We start from the raw sequence: 20363 nt of genomic DNA on the forward strand, positions 1-20363 counted from the left end.
TCTCTGGGCTTTAATGCAAGGTTGGCCTGAGGCTGGGGTACTGGATAGAGCAGTGGTTCTCAACCTTCCTAACGCTGCGATCAGTTAATATAATTCCTCATGTTGTGGTGACCCCAACCATAAAATTATTTTCATTGCTACTTTATAATGGTAATCTTGCTACTGTTATGCATTGTAATGTAAACACCTGCCTTTTCCGATGGTCTTAGGCAACCCCTTGTGAAAGCGTCGTTTGACCCCCAAAAGGCATCCCAACCCTTTGGGTTGAGGGCAGGATAGAGGGTGGTAGATGTTAGCAGACAGAGGAAAGGAGAATGGTATTGACTCAAGATCCGGAGAGGGTGACAGAGACTAGGTTCGGGGTGGGGGGTGGGGTGGGGAGGCTCAAACATATGCCAGGCTTATTAGGGGGCAAAAGTGCTTGAAGGCACTGACCTCAGTACTGGGACACTTACCTCTTCACTTCTGACCTGGGTGCTCCTGAGCTTTGCTGCATTTCACCTTCTTGCTTTTTAAATTTCTTTATTTTTATTTTACATGCATTGGTGTTTGCCTGCATGTGTGTCTGTGCGAGGATGCTGGGTCCCCTGGAACTGGAGTCACAGACAGCTGTGAGTTGCTATGTGGGTGTTGGGAATTGAACCCAGGTCCTCCGGAAGAGCAACCAGTTCTCTTACCCACTGAGCCATCTCTCCAGCCCTGCACCTCAGTTTCTTTACTCACAATATGGGAAGCACAGAATTGTCTCTGGTGAGGTAAGCTAGTTACTGTGCCTATGAGGAGGCCTATGAGGAGGCTTCAGGTAGCCAGCAACTCCACAAGTACAGAGGACAAGGATCTGTTCCCGTCAGCCTTTCCAGCCCTGAGCCTAAGGGGCACCATCACCCAGAGGGCATGAATACCAGGCCACAGGGGTTTGAACAAGACTGGGTCATCATCAGGTAATGCGGTAGGAAAGCCTGCTCCTGCATCGAGGATGCTCCTGGGTGGCCTGAACCAGAGGCAGGAAGACCACAGGGGAGGGTGGAGGGAGAGAGAGGAACTGGAGAAGACCCCTTGGCCAAGTCTGTAAATAATGCCACTGGGCCCCAAGGCTCAAGTCAAGAGTCCTTGGCAATAGGAGAAATGAGCTATCTCTCTCTCTCTCTCTCTCTCTCTCTCTCTCTCTCTCTCTGTGTGTGTGTGTGTGTGTGTGTGTGCCTGTCCCACCTCAGAGCCAGAGGCTTGTGGCTCCTGTGTTTGGCACTTGACCTTGGAAAGGGGCTCTGCTCTCTCACCCCAGCCCTAAACTAATGTCACGACTGTCCATCCACTGGAGTCTGTTGCCTGGGAGGTGGATAGGGTAAGGACCAGAGAGATGCTCTAGGTTTCATTATTGGTCACCAGTTTCTGAGAGATCCCCTTTGCTGCAGTAGGTCAGAGGTCAGTCATGCCTGGGACTTGTGTGTGTGTCCGTATATGTGTGTGTGTGTATGTGTAGATAATATAATTCTTCTTCTCCACTCCTGAGTATAGTATAAAAAAAATGAGAGTGTTGCCAGACTTGGAGCACACCTTTAATCTCAGCACTGAAGAGAAAGAGACAGATGGAACTCCGTTTGTTCCAGGCCAGCCCAGTCTACATAGACTGTTCCTGGTCAATCAGGGCTACACAGCAAGACCTGTGTCCAAAAGGCCGGGGTGAGAGGGATGGAATCTAGGAGGCACGCCTTCTACCCAGTGTGTATATTTAGGACAATTCTGGCTGGGGGTCTCCTTGCCAGGATGTCTTCACATTGCTCTAGCACAGGAACAAATGGAGTGCTTAGGGGCTGGGGCAGTCCTGGGAGGAAGGGGCCTCTCAGAGTTACAGGAAGAGCCAGGCAAGGCGGGGCAAGGACCGCCAACAGCCCGCCCCACCAGGGGAAGGGGTGGGTACCTGGGTGGGGTTTAGGCTTAGGAGAGGATGTGACTGTAAGGCCAGGAAACCAAGGGGGAAAGTTCTGACTAAAATATCTATCAACAAAAGCCAGGTCCTCGCCCAAGCTTGGTGATGCATCGTGGGTAGCCACAATACTGTGGCTCCTCTCTGGGGCCCAGCAGAAGGGACAATTTGCTCACAAGTTCATGTTACTGACCTCAATGACCATCTATCTCCCCTCTGGAGGAAAGATCCGGAAACCAGGTGGCTGTGCCCTCCCTGTTGCTCTGAGTGATCCTGTGGCCTTATGGTCTGTTCTTGGAGGTAGGCTTGACTGAGGAGAGGCCCATGGTGCCGAGGTGCATGAAGACACAATGTGTGTGTGTGTGTGTGTGTGTGTGTGTGCATGCACATGCGCGTGCTTATGGCCCCTGAGATATTTGGGAGTGAGCCCGTGAGGTGAGGTGTGTGTGGCCCAAAGCCTGTGTGAAGAGCAGTGTTGTATGGAAGATTCATGTGTGCGCACTGGCTAGGGTGAACTCAGTGTGGCTGTGTAGGGGCCAGAGGGGCTGTGCATGTATAACATGTGAAAGAGAAGAGGGCACAGGAGAGGGCACTGCTGCCTCAGTGAGTCACAACCTGGCGGGTTGGTCTTGATTTCTGGCAGTGTCTGCGACTGCCTTTGCAGGGGTCAAGGTCTTCTAAGCTTGAGGAGTTTGAGGGCTATGGCAGGACACGTTCTGGGCTGGGGTGTGTATTTCTGGTCACTCTGAGTAGCCAATTGAGAAACCTATCTTTTATAGATCCTTGGTAAGTAGTTTAGCTTCCAGGATTGTAGTAGGACTGCCCTTTATCCTAAAGGGTTTCTGGAAGGATCACCTTGCCACCCCTGACAGTAATGTGCCTCTTCCTGAACTAGCTCCCAAGGAGATTGATGTCTAGCCAAGCCGGAGATTTCTGGCTGAGCAGTACCCAGTGCAGAACAAAGGGAGACAGTATTTAAAAAAAGCCTCTGGGGCCTTGGGTATAGGAGGGGCATCTGAGGCAAGCCAGGCCCACGGTCTTGGGAATTGACCCCATGCATCTGCTGCCCATGTGTCTGGGCAGCATGGAGGGGACCAGGCACTCACTGAAATGTGTAAAGAGAGTGAACTCAGGGTGCCAAGGAAAGAGGGGTCACCTAGGGTCCTGGGCAGCTAACGAAGACCATCCTGAATGTTCCCTGCAGTCATGCCATTACAGGGCTTACTGAGCACCAAGTGTGTATAATTGCTGTGAGTTGAGAATGGCCCAGGACCCTAGATAGGAGTCATCTGTGTTTGGGGTACCCGGAAGGGGTTCCCAAGGCCCTTCAGAGTGGCCTCTATACTAGCTTGGTCCCCATTTACCTCTCCTGGCCCAGATGAGCCCCAAGGTGTCCTCAGGTGTGGCGTGTCCATTAACATTCTGCATGCGTGACTGTATCCAGAGCAAAATCTCACAGTTGGATTTCACTTATGGCTCATATCCCCTTAGTCCCCAGGTCCTGGCCAGGTGATGAGCACCCATGCACCCACTTGTATTCAGCAGCAGTCCATACAGGGGACAGCCAGGAATGAGGCTAACTGCGATCTCCTGAGGTTAGATCCTTTTTGGAGCATGTCTGCTGTATCCCTGGGTCACCACAGTGGCTCCAGGACAAGTGAAGGTGGTCCATGGGACTACCTCTTCCAAGCTGTGTGACACAGAGTCTGCTCCAGTCTTGTGATATCTAGGAGTTCACACAGTGCTCTGAGACTGGCCGAAGTTACGAGGAAGCTGTCTGGTGTGCAGCCAGCACTCCTGGTGGCTGACGGTTACTGGTTAACTCATCCTGTTCCTGTTTAACTTGTCCCCTGGGTATGGTGACAACCTCTGACCTCCAGGCACCTTGTCCAGCTGGCTGAAGAGATAGAAAGGAGCCTTCTCCGCCTTCAGTGGATCCATCTGCGCGGTTAAGGGGCCCTCGTGGAGCCAGGGGTGGAACCAGCATTCGGCCTGAAGAGGCCCTGGAAGAGCCATGGCAGGTAGGCAGGTCAGAGAAGGCCACAACCAAGTCTCCACCCCAGTTTCTGCCTGTGGAAATGTGGCTGGCTCCACCTCGCACCCTCTGCTGAGCTCTGCTCTTGGACACCTGCCAGAGGTCAAAGCCTGTGCTCATCCCTTCTCTCTCGCAATTGGTTTTGAACTCAGGGCGGGCAGGGATGATGAGAGCCTCTACTTCTCCTGCTCAAGGCCTACAGAAGAGGCAGACAGGAATCAGTAAGCCTGCTGGGCATGGTGGTGCGTGCCTTTAATCCCAGCACTTGGGGAGGCAGAGACAAAGAGAGTTCCAGGATAGCTAGGGTTGTTACAGGATAGCCCGGGTTGTTACACAGCGAAACCCTGTCTTGAGAAAAAACAAACAAACAAACAAAAAAAGAAACCAGTAAGCCTAGGAATCTCAGTTCGGGGGGGAGGGGGTCTTGGGTGTGGGTGTTAAATGAGATGATTCAGTGTACCTCTCCAGCCTCCTTCGAGGGTCATCATCCTCAAAGATGCAAAGTTTAGGCCTCAGAGAAGTAGAAGGGCAGGTCTGTGGTTAGTGGAGGGGGATTCTCAAAGCCCAGGCTCCAGCTTGCCCTGTCCCTGTGAAAGATGCTAGTATATGGATTCTTTCAACTTTTGGTGCCCATAGTCCCTGCAACTCTTCCGTAGAAGCTAGCCAGGCTGAGGGAGGCGGGAGCTGGCCCTGCTCTGAGGGGTAGTGTGAAGGCTGGACTAGTGTCCCTTAGGGTTAAGCCAACAGATAGACCCCTGTGGCTGGGCTGGCTCAGCTCAAATATGGCTCTGGCCACTCCTCTCCCTGTTAATGTTCCCCCGGAGCACAAGGCCATCACATGAGAGCCAGAAGAACACAATTAGTCACTACTGAGAGAGGAATGCAAGCCTGGGCTCTGGCTACAGGACCTGTGGATGGTGCAGTGTGATCACTGACACCAATTCCCTGTTGCCTTGTTTTTTTCCCCTTGATCACAGAGCATCTATGAACAGGATGAGAGACGGCATCCAAGCATGGCTGACCTGTGGTTCTCTTTCTGCAGGTGTCTGTGACAGGACCCCCAATTTCCTCTCCCCATCTGAAGACCAGGACTTGGGACCTGCCCTTGGCAGTGCAGTTGCTTTGAATTGCACAGCGTGGGTGGTCTCTAGGCCCCAGTGTCCCCAGCCCTCAATACAGTGGCTAAAAGATGGTCTTCCACTGGGCAATGAAAGCCGCTTCAGCCTCCATCAGGACTTTTGGTAAGAGTCTGAGGTGTCCAGGATTAGAGCAACCACCAGAATACACCATGGCCAACAGTCTTTCTGACCTACACCCTAAACCATAACAACCTGGACAAGGGCTGGGTAGTACCTTTGCAAACCTGCCATGGCAAAGTGTTCCCGTGGACACAGATAGAGGGTTGACTTTGAGGACAGGTCCAGAATTTCTTCATGACCCCTGTATATATTTTGTAGACTCGGCATAGAATCCTAAGTCCTGAATGGGTTGTTTACTAGCTAAGCCTGTAACCAGAGAATCCCCGGGAGCCAGGCCCAAATTCTGACCACTGAGCCCAAATCTGCAATCTCCCTGGGCGAATCCCAGACAGGTGGTACTCGGGTGTCCACTGATGTTCTTGGTCCCCAGGTGAGGGTATGGCCTGGTTTTCCCAGGGACAGCGCCAACTTCTCAGAGGTTGTGTCCAGTGTTCTGGTGCTCAACTTGACCAATACTGAGGACTATGGAAGTTTCACCTGCTCTGTCTGGAATGTCAGCTCCCACTCCTTCACTCTTTGGAGAGCTGGTGAGGAAGTTCAAGGTGGTGGAGAGCAAGGGTTTCCTGAAGTCCCAAGGTTAAGGGAATAGTAATTCTCCCTGTCTGCAGGCCCTGCTGGCCATGTGGTTGCCGTGCTGGCCTCCCTCCTGGTCCTGCTGGTGCTGCTGCTGGTGGCCCTGCTCTATGTTAAGTGTCGCCTGAATGTGCTGCTTTGGTACCAAGACAACTATGGGGAGGTGGAGATGAATGGTACGTGGGGTCCAATTTGGCCAAAGGCCTTACTGAGGTACCAGAAGCATGCTGGGTTCAGGCCTGGGAGGAGGGAGCTCTAGGGGGCTTTAGGTGTACAACCTGGAAAGGCAATGTCTCAAAAGGGCACAGACGGGTCAACAGAAGGAAGAGTCCTGGGGTCTGGTTCACTTGTTCAAAGGTGTGCTGGGCGTGGGGTAGGAGTATCTCTATAACTGGCCACACTGAATGACCTTCCCTGCAGATGGAAAGTTATACGATGCCTACGTGTCCTATAGCGACTGCCCGGAGGACCGCAAATTTGTGAATTTTATTCTGAAGCCTCAGCTGGAGCGGCGTCGGGGATACAAGCTCTTCCTGGAGGACCGCGATCTCTTGCCGCGCGCGGGTACCGCCCTTGCCCAGCCTCCTGGTCCCCACCCTGTTCCCTGAGTCCCACCCTTGTCACTGGCCCCGCCTCTCACCCGCGGGCCCACACCCTTGCCCACAGAGCCCTCTGCCGACCTTCTGGTGAACCTGAGCCGCTGTCGGCGCCTCATCGTGGTTCTTTCAGACGCCTTCCTGGGCCGGGCTTGGTGTAGCCAGAGCTTCCGGTGCGTCGGGCGCTTGGCTTGGGGTGGGGGACCGGGAGACCTGGTCCTGCCCGGCCTGACGGTCCTGTTCTCGCAGGGAGGGACTATGCCGCCTGCTGGAGCTCACGCGCAGACCTATCTTCATCACCTTCGAGGGCCAGAGGCGTGAGCCCATGCACCCCGCTCTCCGTCTCCTGCGCCAGCACCGCCACCTTGTGACTCTGTTGCTTTGGAAGCCTGGCTCCGTGGTGCGAGAGCTGGGGGTTTGGGAGTGGGTGCCTGAGGTGCTGGAGGGCCAGAGCACCTGCAGCCAGCAGTGCTCTTTGGGTTTGGGTGGCTACAGGTTTCCAGTTCGTAGATCCCGATGTGTTTATACTGACGTTCCAAACCTGGCCCCCAGACGCCTTCCTCCGATTTTTGGAAAGAGCTACAGCTGGCACTTCCACGGAAGGTGCAATATAGACCTGTCGAGGGAGACCCCCAAACGCGACTACAAGATGACAAAGATCCTATGCTAATCGTGAGAGGAAGAGCTGCCCAGGGCCGCGCCATGGAGTCAGAACTGGATCCAGACCCTGAGGGAGATCTGGGTATGCTCACCTGGCCTCAGTGCAGATTGAGGGATCAGATACAGCTCCAGGTCTTAGTCAGGCAGAGAGAGAGCCTGCCTCCTGTAGAGGTTTGACCTCCACTGGCAGCGCCCCTAATTGCCTCTTACCGGGGAGGTGTTTTGTCCCTAGGGCTCTGTGGGGGAACTTCCAGGGTTTCTAGTGTCACTGTGTCTGCTGGGTGAGCATGGAGTAAACCCTTCTGATCACAGATTCGAGAAGAGCGATGTAGACACGGCTGTAGACATGCAGCCTCAGGCCTTGTGGTGTCCTGCAGGTGTCCGTGGACCTGTCTTTGGGGAGCCACCAACCTCGCTGCATGCAAGCAAGATCTCTGGAGAAGGCCCCGGCAGTGAAATGGACGTCTCTGACCTTGGTTCTCGAAACTACAGTGCGCGCACAGACTTCTACTGCCTTGTGTCTGAGGATGATGTGTAGCCCTTACCCTAGCAGCCCAGATCGTGGGGTCACGGCAGCAATTTCCAGGGTAGAGGCAGGCACTCCTTCTCCCTAGGACCGTAACCCTCGCCTGTAGCCCTGGACCCCTCAGGGAAGGAGTGTGGCTCCAGGGTCTCACAAAATAAAATCCTCTTTGCTCCCGCCTGGGCCTGTTTCTCATCCGGGTGGTAACTGCTAGGTATCCTGTGGCTTCCATGGTGAGGCCCTGGCCTTTCATTCATTTCGTTGTCTCCAGCACCAGGTTTCCCAAGCTGCTGTCCACTCAAATCTGCTCTCCATCCTCAGCCACCCTGGCGTATCCCTTGCTCTAATAGCCCCTGGTATCCCTTCTTGGTTGGGAGTGTGACTGTCCCTAGCCCCCTTCTCATCCAGACAGGTCTTTCAGTAGGAAGCTACCGTTGATAATTTTACACGGAAAAATGGATAGCCCTGTTTCTGATATTACCGGACTTCAGGCCTTCGGCAGCCAGTTCGATCCTCTAGCCTGGGTACCTCCTAGCGCCAGCTCAGGGTAGACAGGGGCTGTTGGATGTGTTTATGGTACGGCTACTGCTCATGAAGTATGGATACTGCTGTGTCTATGCTTCGGATAGCAGTAAGGCTGGCTATCCCTACTGTCTACTCCTTCCCTGTCCTGTGTCTTCTGCCTTGGGAGGCCTGTGTGTGATCCTGGAGTTGTGTCTTCTGGAACAGGTAGGCATGTTTGGGGACAATGCAAACGTGAGAATCTGTGGTCAGTCATGGAAACACAGAGCTGGGGCTATGTTCAAACCACTTTATTCCCAGTGTTGCTGTCGCAAGGCTGTCAGGCCACAGGCAGCCTCACCCCTACCATTGTGACTAAATCACTACCCGAGCACCAGAGCAGCTCAAGCCCTGCCCCCTTCCCCTGCCCTGCAGAAGCCAATCAATCCCCAGTTGCAAGCCCCCATCTTTCCTGGTGGCCCTGGCCCCTCAAGGGCACACACAGGACTCCAGAGATAGAGTGGTCCTGTGGCCATCAGCTCCTCTTCCATAGGCTGTGGAACAGCAGGAACTGAGCCTATCTCTTGGAAGTTGAATCACTTCACCTCCAGGAGGCTTCACTTATGGGCCCAGAAAGTCCTCCTTCCGATAGCCTTTCTGCAGGGGAGAGGGGACAGGGAGATCAGGACTGCCTTTGCTCTCCCTGAAATCCTGCCTTCCCCATAACGTTCTAGGCATAGCTTGGGCCCCTTGTCTCTGTGTTCCAGGCTTGTGTCCCTCCCTTGGTGACCTGCATCTTGCACTGGACTCCATGCCCCGAGACTCTATTCCCAGGCTCTGTAAAACATACCGCCCTGAAGTCACGGTGGAGCTTGCTGTACTGCCAGAGGTTGGCCAAGAGACTGGAGGCTGCCCGGGAGGACTTCTCACTGTCAGGGCTGGGGGCATTCAAGAGGGTTAGGGTCAACGCTAGGAGGTCGGATGGTAGGGTGTACCTTGGCCACGTTGCCATGGGTTGGGTTGTTCCTCACCTATCCCTCTTTTTTTTGATGAAGACCAGCTTCCGAAGCCCATCAAAGTAGAGCAGGTCCCGGGCAGCAATGGGACTGGCTACCACGAGGTTGTTGAGCACAGCTATGATGTTGACCAGAACCTCCGCTGGGGGACACTTCTCACCCACACTGCCAGGGAGCTTCTCTATCAGGTGGCTCACTACCTTTGTGGCTGATGAAAGAGATTAGGGTCAGTCTGACATACTCCCTGCCGCTGTGGCACCCAGAACACCTGCCTACCCAGGGGGCTGGCACACACACCTCCCACTCTATCTGACTTGCTAGCCAGAAGCCAGCTCCTTGGGAGACACGGGCTGTGTGTCGGACCAGGGACAGAACAACTCACACATCTCGTCCTTGTTCCTGGCGTTCCGAGACAGGTTCCGGATGAGACCAGTCAATGAGCGCAGTTGGTTGTGGTCAGCGGTGCGAACTCGGTCCAGCAAGGGGTTCAGGATGCGCTCCTGTTCCAGGGCCAGGCGGCTCAGCACACCTGCCCACTGCAGGGAAAGGCAGGGAGTGTGGTGAAGCCCAGCAGCACCTCAGTCAGCCCTAGCCAGCCCTGTTCAGGACTGAGGCAGAACCACGTCTTCACTTCTTGTCTGCTACCCCTGCTTACTCTGCCAACTCAGGACACGACCAGGTAACCCTTCTGCTCAGAATATCAGAACCCAGATCCAGGGCCCCATTCCTCAGGCTGAGCATGGGTCTCATGTCTTACTCTTAGGGATCTTCCCCCCAACAGACCATGAACTGCTAGGGCGTGGTTCCCATCCATGTGCCCTAGTGCCCAGCACAAGACCAGGAGGGGGGCTTCTCAGCTCACTGACCCTGCGGTCACCCGCGGTGATATTCTGCAGCGCCCCTGCAGCCGCCTCTGTTGTATGCCGGTTTAGTTCACAGCGCTGCAGCAGTCGGTTGTACAGCCCCACGATCTGGGGACTCCACAGCCACTCCAGGCCCTTGGGATCCTTAGATACTTCCGCAAAGGTGAGTGCATCAGCTGTAAGAGGAAGCTGAGTGGGAGGATACAGGGGTCAACCAGGGCCAAGGGTGCAACTGAGGTCAGGGTATCAGACCGGCACCTCCTGTTCCTGGTCTCCCAGGTCTGCGCTCACCTCACGCAGCCTCCTACTCTGTGGTGTAAAGCAGCCCACCACTTCACCAGATGGTGCCCCGGTCATGTCTCTGCGGCCCCGGCCTTCAAGCCGCTGCAGTGCTGAGGGCGGCATCTCATCATAGAGGCGGTAGGACAAGTTCCTCAGTACGCATACCGCATTCTCCACACTCTGCAGGGAACAGAGGGTGGTCAGAGTGGGCCAAAGCCCCTGGACCCCCTTGGCTTACCAGCTGCCCCTCACCTTGTCCTCACACTTGCCCACGTCCAGGGCATGGTTGATGTAGGTGACCAGAGCATCCACTAGCCCATGGCACTCACGCATCTTCTGGCGAGTGGCCTGGGAGGCTGAGCTGAGGTTCCTGGGGATGGAGGCAGATCAGAGCTCCCCCAGGGATACCCACACAGTCCCCCCAGGGACCCTAGAAGTGCCACCTCAGAGACCCTTAACTTGAAGCCCCTGTCCTGGAGATGAACTATCAGGCACTGATACTGAGTTGAGACTGGCCCTTGTGACCTCCTGTTCCTAGACCCTACCAGATACTTCTGGCTCTGCCCTTCTCATTACCCATCTCCCAGTCAACTCCACAAAGTTTAGGAAGATGGATATCGGGACAAGGGACTTGCTTTAATGAATCATAAAGCTCCAGGATGTCCTGACATCTATACCTGGTAGCTACACATAGTCTAGCCCACTCTTCCCTCAGCCCCTAATCTTTTCCCTGCTGTTTACTTCTCCCTGCAGGCTTGTCTAACTGTCCTTGTCATTTAGGCATCAAAAGAACATACTTCTTCTAGAAGCTTCCCTGATGCTTCTCTGGCACCTGGCTCTTTCCCCTCAGCATCTCCTGGCCCAGCGCCTCCACTTAGCACACCTGAGGAAGCCAGTAGCATTGTAGAAAATCTCTGCCTCAGAGGCATTCTGCTGGATGAGGGGGGGCCCACCTGCCCCTGACAGGGGGCTTAGCACCAGGTCTGTGAGCTGCTCCAGAGTATCTCGGGCTAGACGATCCTTCAGGTGGTCACTGGAGGACAGATTCCACAGGATCCCTGTACAAGAGGAGGCCAAGGCTGTGGTTAGGACTGGCTCCCTGGGCCTACTGCTTCCTCTGGGGATGGCGCAGAGGAGGCTGTCCACATCTGCTTCTTCTTCTTCTTCTTCTTTTTTTTTTTTTTAAAAAAAGATTCATTTATTTTTTAAATTCCATGTGTGCCCATGCATGGGTATATCATAAGCACATGAGTACAGGTACCCGTGGAATACAGATGTGGGCGGCAGATCTCCTGGAGCTGGAGTTACATGCAGTTATGAGCTGCTTGATGTAGGTGCTGGGAACAGAACATGGGTCCCTTGGAAGAGCAGCAAACACTTATTCAGTGAGCCATCACTTCAGCTCTTGGCCCCACACTTTCTTGGCCTTACTCTAGAGATCCGCTGGAGAGGTCGTCAGGGTGACCCTTGGAAGCATGGAGCAGGAGCAGAGCAAGAGAGACAAACAAGGTGTAGGGATTGAAGGCCTGGGAGTGGAAGTGACTCTAGAGAGCCTGGACTAGAGCCCTTGAATGCCCTGCTTGTATGCATGAAGCCTGAGGACCATTCCTAGCACCACAGAAAATAAGGACAAAAGCCACAAAAACAGAGTTTGACACTATAGGTGTAACACTTGTAATCCCAGAATTTAGGAAGCTAAAATAGAAAAATTGCCATGAGTTGAGGCTATCCTGGGGCTACATAGAAACAATAACCAGGGATAGTGGTACATGCCTTTAATCCTGGTACTTGGGAAACACAGGGCAACCTAGTCCACATAATGAGTTCAAGGTCAGTCAGAACTACATAGTGGGACCCTGTCTTGAAAACAGACAATACACACAACAATAACAAACACCACCAACAACAAGGTCTAGGTAGAAGAATTGCCATGAGTTTATGGCCAGTGTCTTATACATAGTGAGATGGAAGCCAGTTTGGTGTGCAGAGTGGGACAATACAAATGGGGTGGGGTGGGTTGGAGACATGGTTCAGTGCTTATGAGCACAGGCTGCTCTTCCAGAGTACCTGTGTTTGTCTCCCAGAACCTACATGGTGGCTCACAATCATCTGTAGCTCTAGTTCCAGGCGATCTGATGCTCTCTTCTGATCTTCATGGGCACTGGGCATACACGTGGCATACAGACATTCATGCAAGCAAAACATTCATACACAGAAAATAAAATAAGTAAATAAATTGAATATATATATATATATATATATATATATATATATATATGTCAGGGGACGGAGAAATGGCTTAGTGGATAAGAATATTTGCTGCTCTTGTAGAGGACACAGATTTGTTTCCCACTACCCACATGGCTTTTAATAACTGTGACTCTAGTTTCAGGGAATTCACTGCCCTCTTCTGACACCAGGTAAATGGTGCATATGGTAAATGAACATACATACATGCAGGCAAGAACTTTATATACATTAAAAATAAACGAATCTAAAAAAAAATTAAAAATAAAACAAAAATAAACGAATCTCTAAAAAAATAGTAAAATAAGCCAGGCATAATGACACATACCTTTAAAGCTAGCACTCAGGAGGCAGAGGCAGGCATAGTTCTATGAACTTGAGACTAGCCTAGTCTACATCATACCTACTATGTAGTGGGCTACATAGTGAGTTCCTGTCTCAATAAATAAGTAAATGGGCTGGCAGAGTGGCTCAGGAGGTATAGGAGCTTTCTGATCAAGCCCAATTACTTGAGCTTGATTTCCCAGAAGCCATGGTTCAAGGAGAGAACTGACTACCAAAGTTGTTCTCTGACCTCTACATATATGCTTGTGGCATGCATGCAGATACACACAGTACTAATAAATAAGAGAAACAACAAAAAACTCAAACAACAGCTCCCCCCCAAATTCAGTATGGGAAGGCATAAGATAAAGACAGACTGTTGAGAATAAGGAAGGGAGAGAGGAGCAGCAGGGACAGGACAGGAGAGAGGGCAGACGATGGGGATGGAATGAAGAGGCTGGAGGGACCAGGGTACCTGTAACATTCTTGCGTAGCTCATCATCCTGCTCTCGAAGTGTCCGCAGCAGCTCAAAAATGCCGTTCTCTTCTACCAGTGCCAGCTTGTTGTCTGCATTGTCATAAATGAGGTTGCGCATGGCACCCGTGGCGTGGCGTTGCACCTCTTGGTTGGCGTGGTTAAAGAGCTTCACCAGTCTAGGCACCGCCTGAAGGCTACGAGCCTGTGGCACATATATACAGATGTATGTGGGCATATGCAGACTGAAAATGTGTGCAGACATGTCCACATGCATGGAAATAAGTGTGTATGTGTATAAGTCATCCAGATGGTATAGGTGATAGATATGCAAGTTTGTACATAACATGTGAAAATGTATTTTGGGGTGCACGTGATGGAAATGGTGATTATATTTGCTACAGGCATATGCAGGGCTGTGTTATATGGAGGTAATCTTAAGTATACGGCGATGATGTATATATGTATGTGCCACAGGTATATGTATGTAGGTGTATATAGATGATGCAGGTATATACAAACAGGACATGACTGCCCATTCTCTGCTGAGGATATGGAGAGGAGGTTTGACCAGACAGCCCAGTGATCAGCAAGGACAGCCAAGAACCAGAGGTCAGGGAGGGTTGGGGGCTGGTAAGAATAATCATTAAGGGCATCCAGGGCCAGTGGGGGCATTCATCGAGAGATAATAGGGGACAGTCAGTGGGATATGTCACCTGCTTCTTGGCTGCTGCATCACTGTAGCACCTGTGCTGGATGTAAGCTGCTCCCAGCACCTGCAGGTTGGGGTCTGAGGCCATGAGGTACTTGACTGCTGAGGGCAGGTCAATGTCGTCAAAGCTGTAGAACCAGGACTTAGTCAGTGGTCAGGCAGACCTTAGGATAGGGCCCGACTGTGTGGTACGATCCCCTCCCTACTTCAAGCCCAGCTCCTCACCCACTGCTGAGCCTCTGTAGCGTGCGATGGCCTGTGTAGCTGTCCAGTCCACGTACATCTGGCAGGTGGCCTGAGTCAGCCAGGCTAAGACTGAGACTGCGCACAGATGGGGCTCGGGCCACGGGTTCCAGGCCAGTACCTGACACTGACCCAGTACCCCCACGGCTTCGGTGGCTGCTCTGAAATCTCTGCAGAGTTCGCATGGCGGGGGCACGGATGGTCCGGCTGGGTGGACCCTCAGTGGCCTCTGACCAGTCCAGGCCTCCTGCCCGGCTAGAGCCAGAGCTGGCCTGGCGCTCATAAGCATAGGCCCTGTAGGTGGAGGCGGCTGCAGGTTCCAGTTGCTCAGATACCACGCTGTAGCGGTCGTCCAGGCCCCCAGGTCCCAGCCTCAGTGAGCGCAGGGATAACGTGTCATAGTCGGCTCTGCTGGCTGCCCCACCTCGTTCATGGAAGGACACTGGCCGGTTGGGCATAGGTGGAGTGGGCTGGGCACCCCCATATCCCACAGCCCCAAAGGCACTGCCCCCATTGTGAGCAGAGCTCAGCCTCCGACTGCAGCTCAGGTCCACGGCTGAGCGGGAGGACCAGGAGGCTGGGCTGTAGGCCGGCTTGGCGATGGGCCGGAAGGTCTACAGGAGGGGAGGGCACAGTGAAGGCATATCTGGGGTATACCTGGTGCCCTCCCCTTCTGATCCAGAGCTCCCAGCCTCCCCTGTGGAGCCTCCCCCTCAGTGTGAACTCAGAGTTGACTCCCTGACTCACCGAGGTCTTGTCCCCGCTCAGGCCCTGGGATCGGGAGCTGAAGCCAGCCTGCATAGTGTGGTATTGGCCCCTGGGCATGCCTGTGGACAGGGACAGTGACAGCCTGACTATGACAGAGAGCAAAGTGTCGGCTTTTCTTCTGCCTTCCGCCAGGGGTCTCTGACCACAACCCTGAGACTGACATCAGGCCCAGAGCAGGGAGGCCAGGTGGGTTTTGAGGCTAATGCTTTGCCCATGGCTCTGCCATGGCTGCAGTGTGGTTTCACCTAATCTGTCCTGGTAGGTCCCCTTTCCCTAGAACTCCAAAGTTCCTTCTCTCAAAGGAGGTCAGACAATTCATCCTGCTAACCTCTGGCCTGCCTGGAGAATTCACCAGGGTCTCTGTCAGCTGTCCAGTTCTCGCCAGAGTACAGCATCTGGCCCCCTCCAGGGAGCCGGCCCAGCCTGTCCCAACCCACAGTGACCTCCGTTGAGCTCCTCCTGTGTCCAGACTCCATCTGTACGACAGTCACAGGGTAGTGACACTGTACAGGCCAAGGATGCAGTCTCTCTGGGTCCATCTGCTATGACGGACAGTGGGAGAGCCACCCGGTAGAGCCTGAGGCAGGGACCACACCCACCCTATCTGGCTGTATATTAGTTGAGGGCCGGGCGGCAGCCCAGCTCCACGGTCAGTGGACAAGATGATGAGTGGGTGGGGAAGCCGGTCAGAAGCTTGGCATGATATGTAGGTGAACGAATCGGTTTGGAGGGAGAGAGGGCGGTGAAAGGATTACATAGGTGGACAGAAATGGGTAACTGGCTGAACAGAGAGAGAGTGGGTGCAGAGGCAAGAGGCAGACACGAGACCATCCAGGAAACATCGTCCCGAGAGCTGCTGGTGACAGTAGGCAGGCCTCAGGGGGCTCAGCCTCTGCCGGGGTCTTCTGCTTTGGGGAAGGGCTCCCTGAACAGAGCCACTACTATAGTACGGGTATGGGGAAGGGGCCTTCACTCCTCCTAACCCTACCCAGGGGGTGGATAGTCTGGTGTTCCCCAGACCCACCCAGGTTAATGAGGCTTCTAGGCAGGGGCTGTTAACCCTTTGACGCTAGTGAGGGCCAGCCTAGGGGGCACACCCCAGCCTGGGGACCTTACGCCCACCCCCAAATTACTATCCTCCTCCCCCTAATTGGCGGGGTAGCCAGGTGATAATTAACCCCTCCCTGTGTCCTCCCCCACCCCATGACCCCTGGGCATCGACTTGGCTCCCAGTAAGGCTTTACTCAGAAAGATTTCAGGCAGCACCCCAATTCCTGACCAGTCCTTCTGCCAGACTGTCCTCTCCCTCTGGCTAGTAGCTAGAGGCCATACATCATGTGGACCACTGTGAACTGAGGTCTGGACCTCTGAACAGAGGTTGCTGTTGTAGCCTGGCAGGTAGGGAAATTAATGATGTTTTTGAAATGACTGACTGCCTTGAGCCCAGCATGTCTGAGTGACCGTCTCACAAACACACACACACACACACACACACAGAAAGAGAGACAGAGAAAACGCGAGCCCCTGAAGAGTACCCTACAGGCTATTCTCACAAAGAGTATCTGGGTCACTCCTGGTAGGCCCAGTTCTGTAATTCCTCAGGGAGCCCCTGCTCCAGACAGACCTGGGCTCTATCCAGGGCTCTATCCAGGATTATCAATCAGTCTCTCGTACCACTGTTCTTCTCAATCCCGCCTAGTTAGACAGCACCTTGGCCCCTCTATCTGAGACCTCAAGAGAGCCTGTGTTCTGTGGTGATTGATGGAAGGGGTTGCCAACAGGTGTTGTCCTCCTTGTTGTCTTCCCAACTTAGGGGAGTGGGTGGGCCCAGCCATGGGACCCCTTCCTGGCTGGGGAGGAGGGATGCCCCACCCAGGCTGCTCCCCATGCCTGCTGGGGCGGGGCGGTGACTCAGAGCAGGCCTCAGTGAGGTGAGTCAAGGCCTGAACCCCGAGCTTGTATGGCCTCTGCCCCTGGCACCGCCACCGCTGCCCTAGCCACCTGTACCTGCCACTGTCACCACTACCCCCTTCATCACCCCTCTGTTGCCTTCCATGCCCCAGTTGGCCTACCTCTGGCGGTCTCGATGGCGCCATCAAGCTCAGTAGACCCATTGTGCCGCGACTGCTGGCCCAACTGCAGGAGGCGGGCTCGGACTTGCTCCTGGACTCGGGCGGCTCGAAGCCTATCAGCCTCCGGCCCCTCAGCACCCCGGCGATCCAGCTGCAGGTCCGAGGGCAGCGCCAGGGAGCAAACACCAGCCTCAGGCTGCAGGGCAGACAGCAGGAAGTTACCCTCCTGCATAGTGACAGGGGCGACTAGCCACCCCACCTGTCCTGGGCCTCTTCCCGGTCTTGTCCCTCAAGGCCCGGTTCCAGAAGTCTCTTCCTGGCTGGCTCTCTTAGACAGACGCCCGCCCAGCCCAGAGCTTGGCTGGGGGCGGGGACACCTGGGCCAGGTGGGAGGGAGGGGCCTCTGCCTGCTTAAGGTGGAATTTGGGCGGAAGAACAGGCCCAGCGCGTCCTCGAGTCACGGCCCGGCCTTCTCTCTTGTCCTATCCCAGAACGGGGCCACAGTGACTTGGGTTCTACTTGCTCTCAGCCTTCCAAGCCCAGACCAAGCCCCGTGGGTGCCAGCGCTCTAAGTACGAGAGTAGGACACGGAGCCTGTAGGGGCCTGTCACTCCAAGCCATATGAGAAGGGGTGTCCCAGCCTGGGGGTTGGGAGCTCTGTAGCATCAAAGACCAGGCAGCCTCCAAGACATCTGGGACTGGGCTTGGTGAGGTCCAGGCAGGGTTGGCATCCAGAGAGAGTTTCATGTTTATAGAGTCCTGGTAAGGATAAAGAACTTGAGTGCTGGGGTTTTAAGGGCAAAAGCAGCCCCATGATTACCCTAGACCCGGGCCTGACAACTCAGTAAGACTGACCAGTGAGGTAGACAAATGTCCACCTCGTGACCTGCAAACCTAGAAACGCACTTAGACTCCACCTCTACAGAGTCTTCAGAAGGGCTGCCTGGCCCTCTCTGGCACCTCTCCCCAGCTTCTGCCCCCCAGGCCTGGGGTGGGAGGCCCGTTCCCAACAAATGAGTCAGGGCAGGCAGGCGGAGCCGCCCTAAGGGGTTGACTCAGAGGGGCCTAGGCTCATGTCAGCACCTGCCAGGCTGGGGGGCCAGGAGGCTGGGGGGGAGGGCTGGAAATGAGGGGCATCAGTGCTTGTCCCTAGAAGGTCTCCCAAGCACCCCTGCCAGGTAGACCAGCTTGTGAGTTAGGCTTGGCATCCAGGCAGATTGGGGGGTTAAAGGAAAAAGCTGGGAGCTGGAGTAGAGGGACAAGCTACCTCTGCATGCCCCGTGTGCTTCCCGAAAGCATTCCTGCAACTGTTTCCTAAGGCTCTCTCTTTTCCAGAACCTAGTCCCTGGGCTCAGTCTGAGCTCTCTCTCCCACACTGGGCACTCAGCCTTGAGTCCTGACCCCTTAAAGACATTTGCCTTCACGGGGTGACTAGGAGCAGAAGCCTGGAAGTGGGAAGTGTTCAGAGAAAATAGCATCTGGGGCAAAGCCAGGGTGAGTAGGAAGGGATGGAGGATGGGAGTCAGAGGCCAGAGGTTGCTGGGGAGATAGCGTGGAGGGTGAAGCCCCTCCAGGATAGAGTCTGGCTTGGGTCTACCGGTCATGGGTGGAGGCCAGGGCTGGGCAACCTACCTTGCTTCTGGTCTGGATCCCACTGGCCCCTTGGCTCATTCTGGAGGCCACCAATGTAGGACAACTCCTCCTGGGCTCCATCCGGGTCCGAGATTCTGTGGTGGGCTCCATCAGGGCCCAGCTCCTGTGGGCAACAGCTTCTGTTTGGAGATGGTACCGTGGGGGCACCCGAGGGTGGGGTGGGAACGTTGCACGCCCATCTCATCAGACCGGTTGCTTCCCTGGGAGACGTGTTTCGTGTGGAAAAATCCTGGGAGACAAGTTTGTGCGGCGCCTTGAGGCCTGGAGGCACACGCCTGATCTGAAGAGGCCCGCCCTGTATGTGCTAGGTCCACCCAGAGCCCTACAGCAGCCAGGCTGGGGGGCAGAGGGGACAGAGGGTTCCAGGAGAGTGCTAAGCGGAGGGTCATAATTACACACGGCTGCAGGGGGCTTAGGTGTGGCTGTAGCCAGATAAGAAGGTACCTGGTGAGCATGAATGGCAACTGAACTGAAGGCCAGAGTCAGCTTTGGGGTCCACTTGGCGGAGTGCTGTTATGATGGGCCTCCTTAAGGACGTTGGGACTGAGAGCTGTATCCACCTTTTTAGGGCTCAGTGTCCCTAAAAATCTTGGAATCTGGGTACTTCCTTTAATGGCTATCTGGCTTCGGGGATCAGTAATGTTCACGGAGACTGTTCTCTCAGCCCCATGATTAGATCTGTATTTGACCCCTGTGTCCAGTGTCCCCTCAGCTGTGAGTGTCCCTCTTCCTTTTCTTGGAGAGAGGATGAGGAGGATGCAGCGGGGCTTCCAGGAGGAGGTGACTGATACAGAAAGTAACTTTACTCAGGGCGCGTCGAGATGGATGGTTGCATTTCTGCTATAATCAGGCCTAGAACCTCGAACTCAGGATCATGAAGAGTGATTATGAGGACAGAGGATGGGCTGTCACCTTTCTGCCACTCTCCCAGTGGCTGTTACCTCCCAGAGAAGAGTGAAAATCGTGGGCGGGGCAGGGGAAGTTCCTAAATGGAGGAGGAGTGGGAGAATTTTGCACTTGAGGAAAGAGCTGGGGGAGGGACACTGGGTGAGCGGGTGAGCATATGGGCTGGGAGACTGAATGGTACAAGGGTTAGGGATTGGCTTGCTAAGAAGAGTGTTGGGATAGTAACAGCAGGATCTTCCAGACGCAAATGTCATGAGTATGCTGGGGCACAGACAGGTTAAGGAGGTTCCTGGTGCTCATGAAGCCCGAGGGGCAGGGTGAGGGCATGCCAGCACTGCTTTGGTATGAGCTGATGAACTAGCAGGGTGCAGCAACCTGAGCTGAGACCAGTGGTGCACATCCTTGTGCTGGTGGTGTCCAGAAGTCTGAGGTCATCATGCCTGCCCAAAGACTGCCTCTTTCACAAAGCCTACCCAGACTCGCCCCATGGATGGCACTCTATGCCTTCCCAGACATTATGGTTCCCTATCCCATCCTGGGCCCATGGCCATGCTGGTTTCATCATCACTGCCCATGCTCCAATCTCAGACTTATACCCCGAGGGTGGAAGTTAGCTGAGGAGTTCCACTCCAGGTCACCAACACGTGTGGGAACATGTCCACCTGATTGTCAGTCCATCCACATTAATCCATTCATTGTTCAAATTCACCTTATCCTGTGCACCAGGCACT

The 20363-nt window shown here is 54.3% G+C and overlaps 2 protein-coding genes across 4 annotated transcripts; one reads left to right on the forward strand and one right to left on the reverse strand.

Annotated features, from left to right (window-relative positions):
* The first annotated feature begins 1964 nt into the window (after positions 1-1964).
* Positions 1965-7741, forward strand: Sigirr (single Ig and TIR domain containing). 3 transcript variants are annotated; one of them, XM_057778638.1, is made up of 10 exons: positions 1965-2224; positions 3805-3945; positions 5002-5200; positions 5615-5745; positions 5827-5967; positions 6212-6355; positions 6458-6560; positions 6637-6787; positions 6940-7129; positions 7425-7741. In XM_057778638.1, the coding sequence occupies exons 2-10, from the start codon at positions 3939-3941 to the stop codon at positions 7583-7585; spliced, it is 1227 nt and encodes a 408-aa protein (XP_057634621.1). In that variant the 5' UTR covers positions 1965-2224; positions 3805-3938; the 3' UTR covers positions 7586-7741. The 3 variants fall into 3 exon arrangements, with proteins under 3 accessions (XP_057634621.1, XP_057634623.1, XP_057634622.1); XM_057778640.1 differs by having other exon boundaries at positions 5621-5745; XM_057778639.1 differs by having other exon boundaries at positions 1965-2164.
* Positions 7742-8464: 723 nt separating this feature from the next.
* Pkp3 (plakophilin 3) lies at positions 8465-17384 on the reverse strand. The gene is made up of 13 exons (XM_057778637.1): positions 17074-17384; positions 14981-15060; positions 14216-14847; positions 13995-14118; positions 13279-13483; positions 11116-11290; positions 10485-10602; positions 10242-10412; positions 9954-10139; positions 9470-9623; positions 9103-9295; positions 8922-9009; positions 8465-8728 (listed from the first exon to the last, which is right to left on the reverse strand). Exons 1-13 carry the CDS (start codon positions 17303-17305, stop codon positions 8693-8695), a joined length of 2394 nt encoding a protein of 797 aa, XP_057634620.1. The 5' UTR covers positions 17306-17384; the 3' UTR covers positions 8465-8692.
* Between the last annotated feature and the right edge of the window lie 2979 nt (positions 17385-20363).

Source organism: Chionomys nivalis, chromosome 8 (genome assembly GCF_950005125.1).
Source record: "Chionomys nivalis chromosome 8, mChiNiv1.1, whole genome shotgun sequence".
In the NCBI taxonomy this organism is placed as follows: Eukaryota; Metazoa; Chordata; class Mammalia; order Rodentia; family Cricetidae; genus Chionomys; species Chionomys nivalis.

What these genes read in the sequence shown, in the direction of transcription:
- Sigirr (XM_057778638.1), top strand. An exon ending in CGATCTCTTGCCGCGCGCGG is followed by an intron (nt 6,356 to 6,457) that starts GTACCGCCCTTG and finishes CCTTGCCCACAG; the next exon opens with AGCCCTCTGCCGACCTTCTG. An exon ending in AGACCCTGAGGGAGATCTGG is followed by an intron (nt 7,130 to 7,424) that starts GTATGCTCACCT and finishes GGTGTCCTGCAG; the next exon opens with GTGTCCGTGGACCTGTCTTT.
- Pkp3 (XM_057778637.1), bottom strand. Translation starts at nt 17,305, where the DNA reads ATGCAGGAGGGTAACTTCCTGCTGTCTGCCCTGCAGCCTGAGGCTGGT. An exon ending in CGCCATCGAGACCGCCAGAG is followed by an intron (nt 15,061 to 17,073) that starts GTAGGCCAACTG and finishes CCCTGTCCACAG; the next exon opens with GCATGCCCAGGGGCCAATAC. An exon ending in AGAGTAGGAGGCTGCGTGAG is followed by an intron (nt 10,140 to 10,241) that starts GTGAGCGCAGAC and finishes CCTCCCACTCAG; the next exon opens with CTTCCTCTTACAGCTGATGC.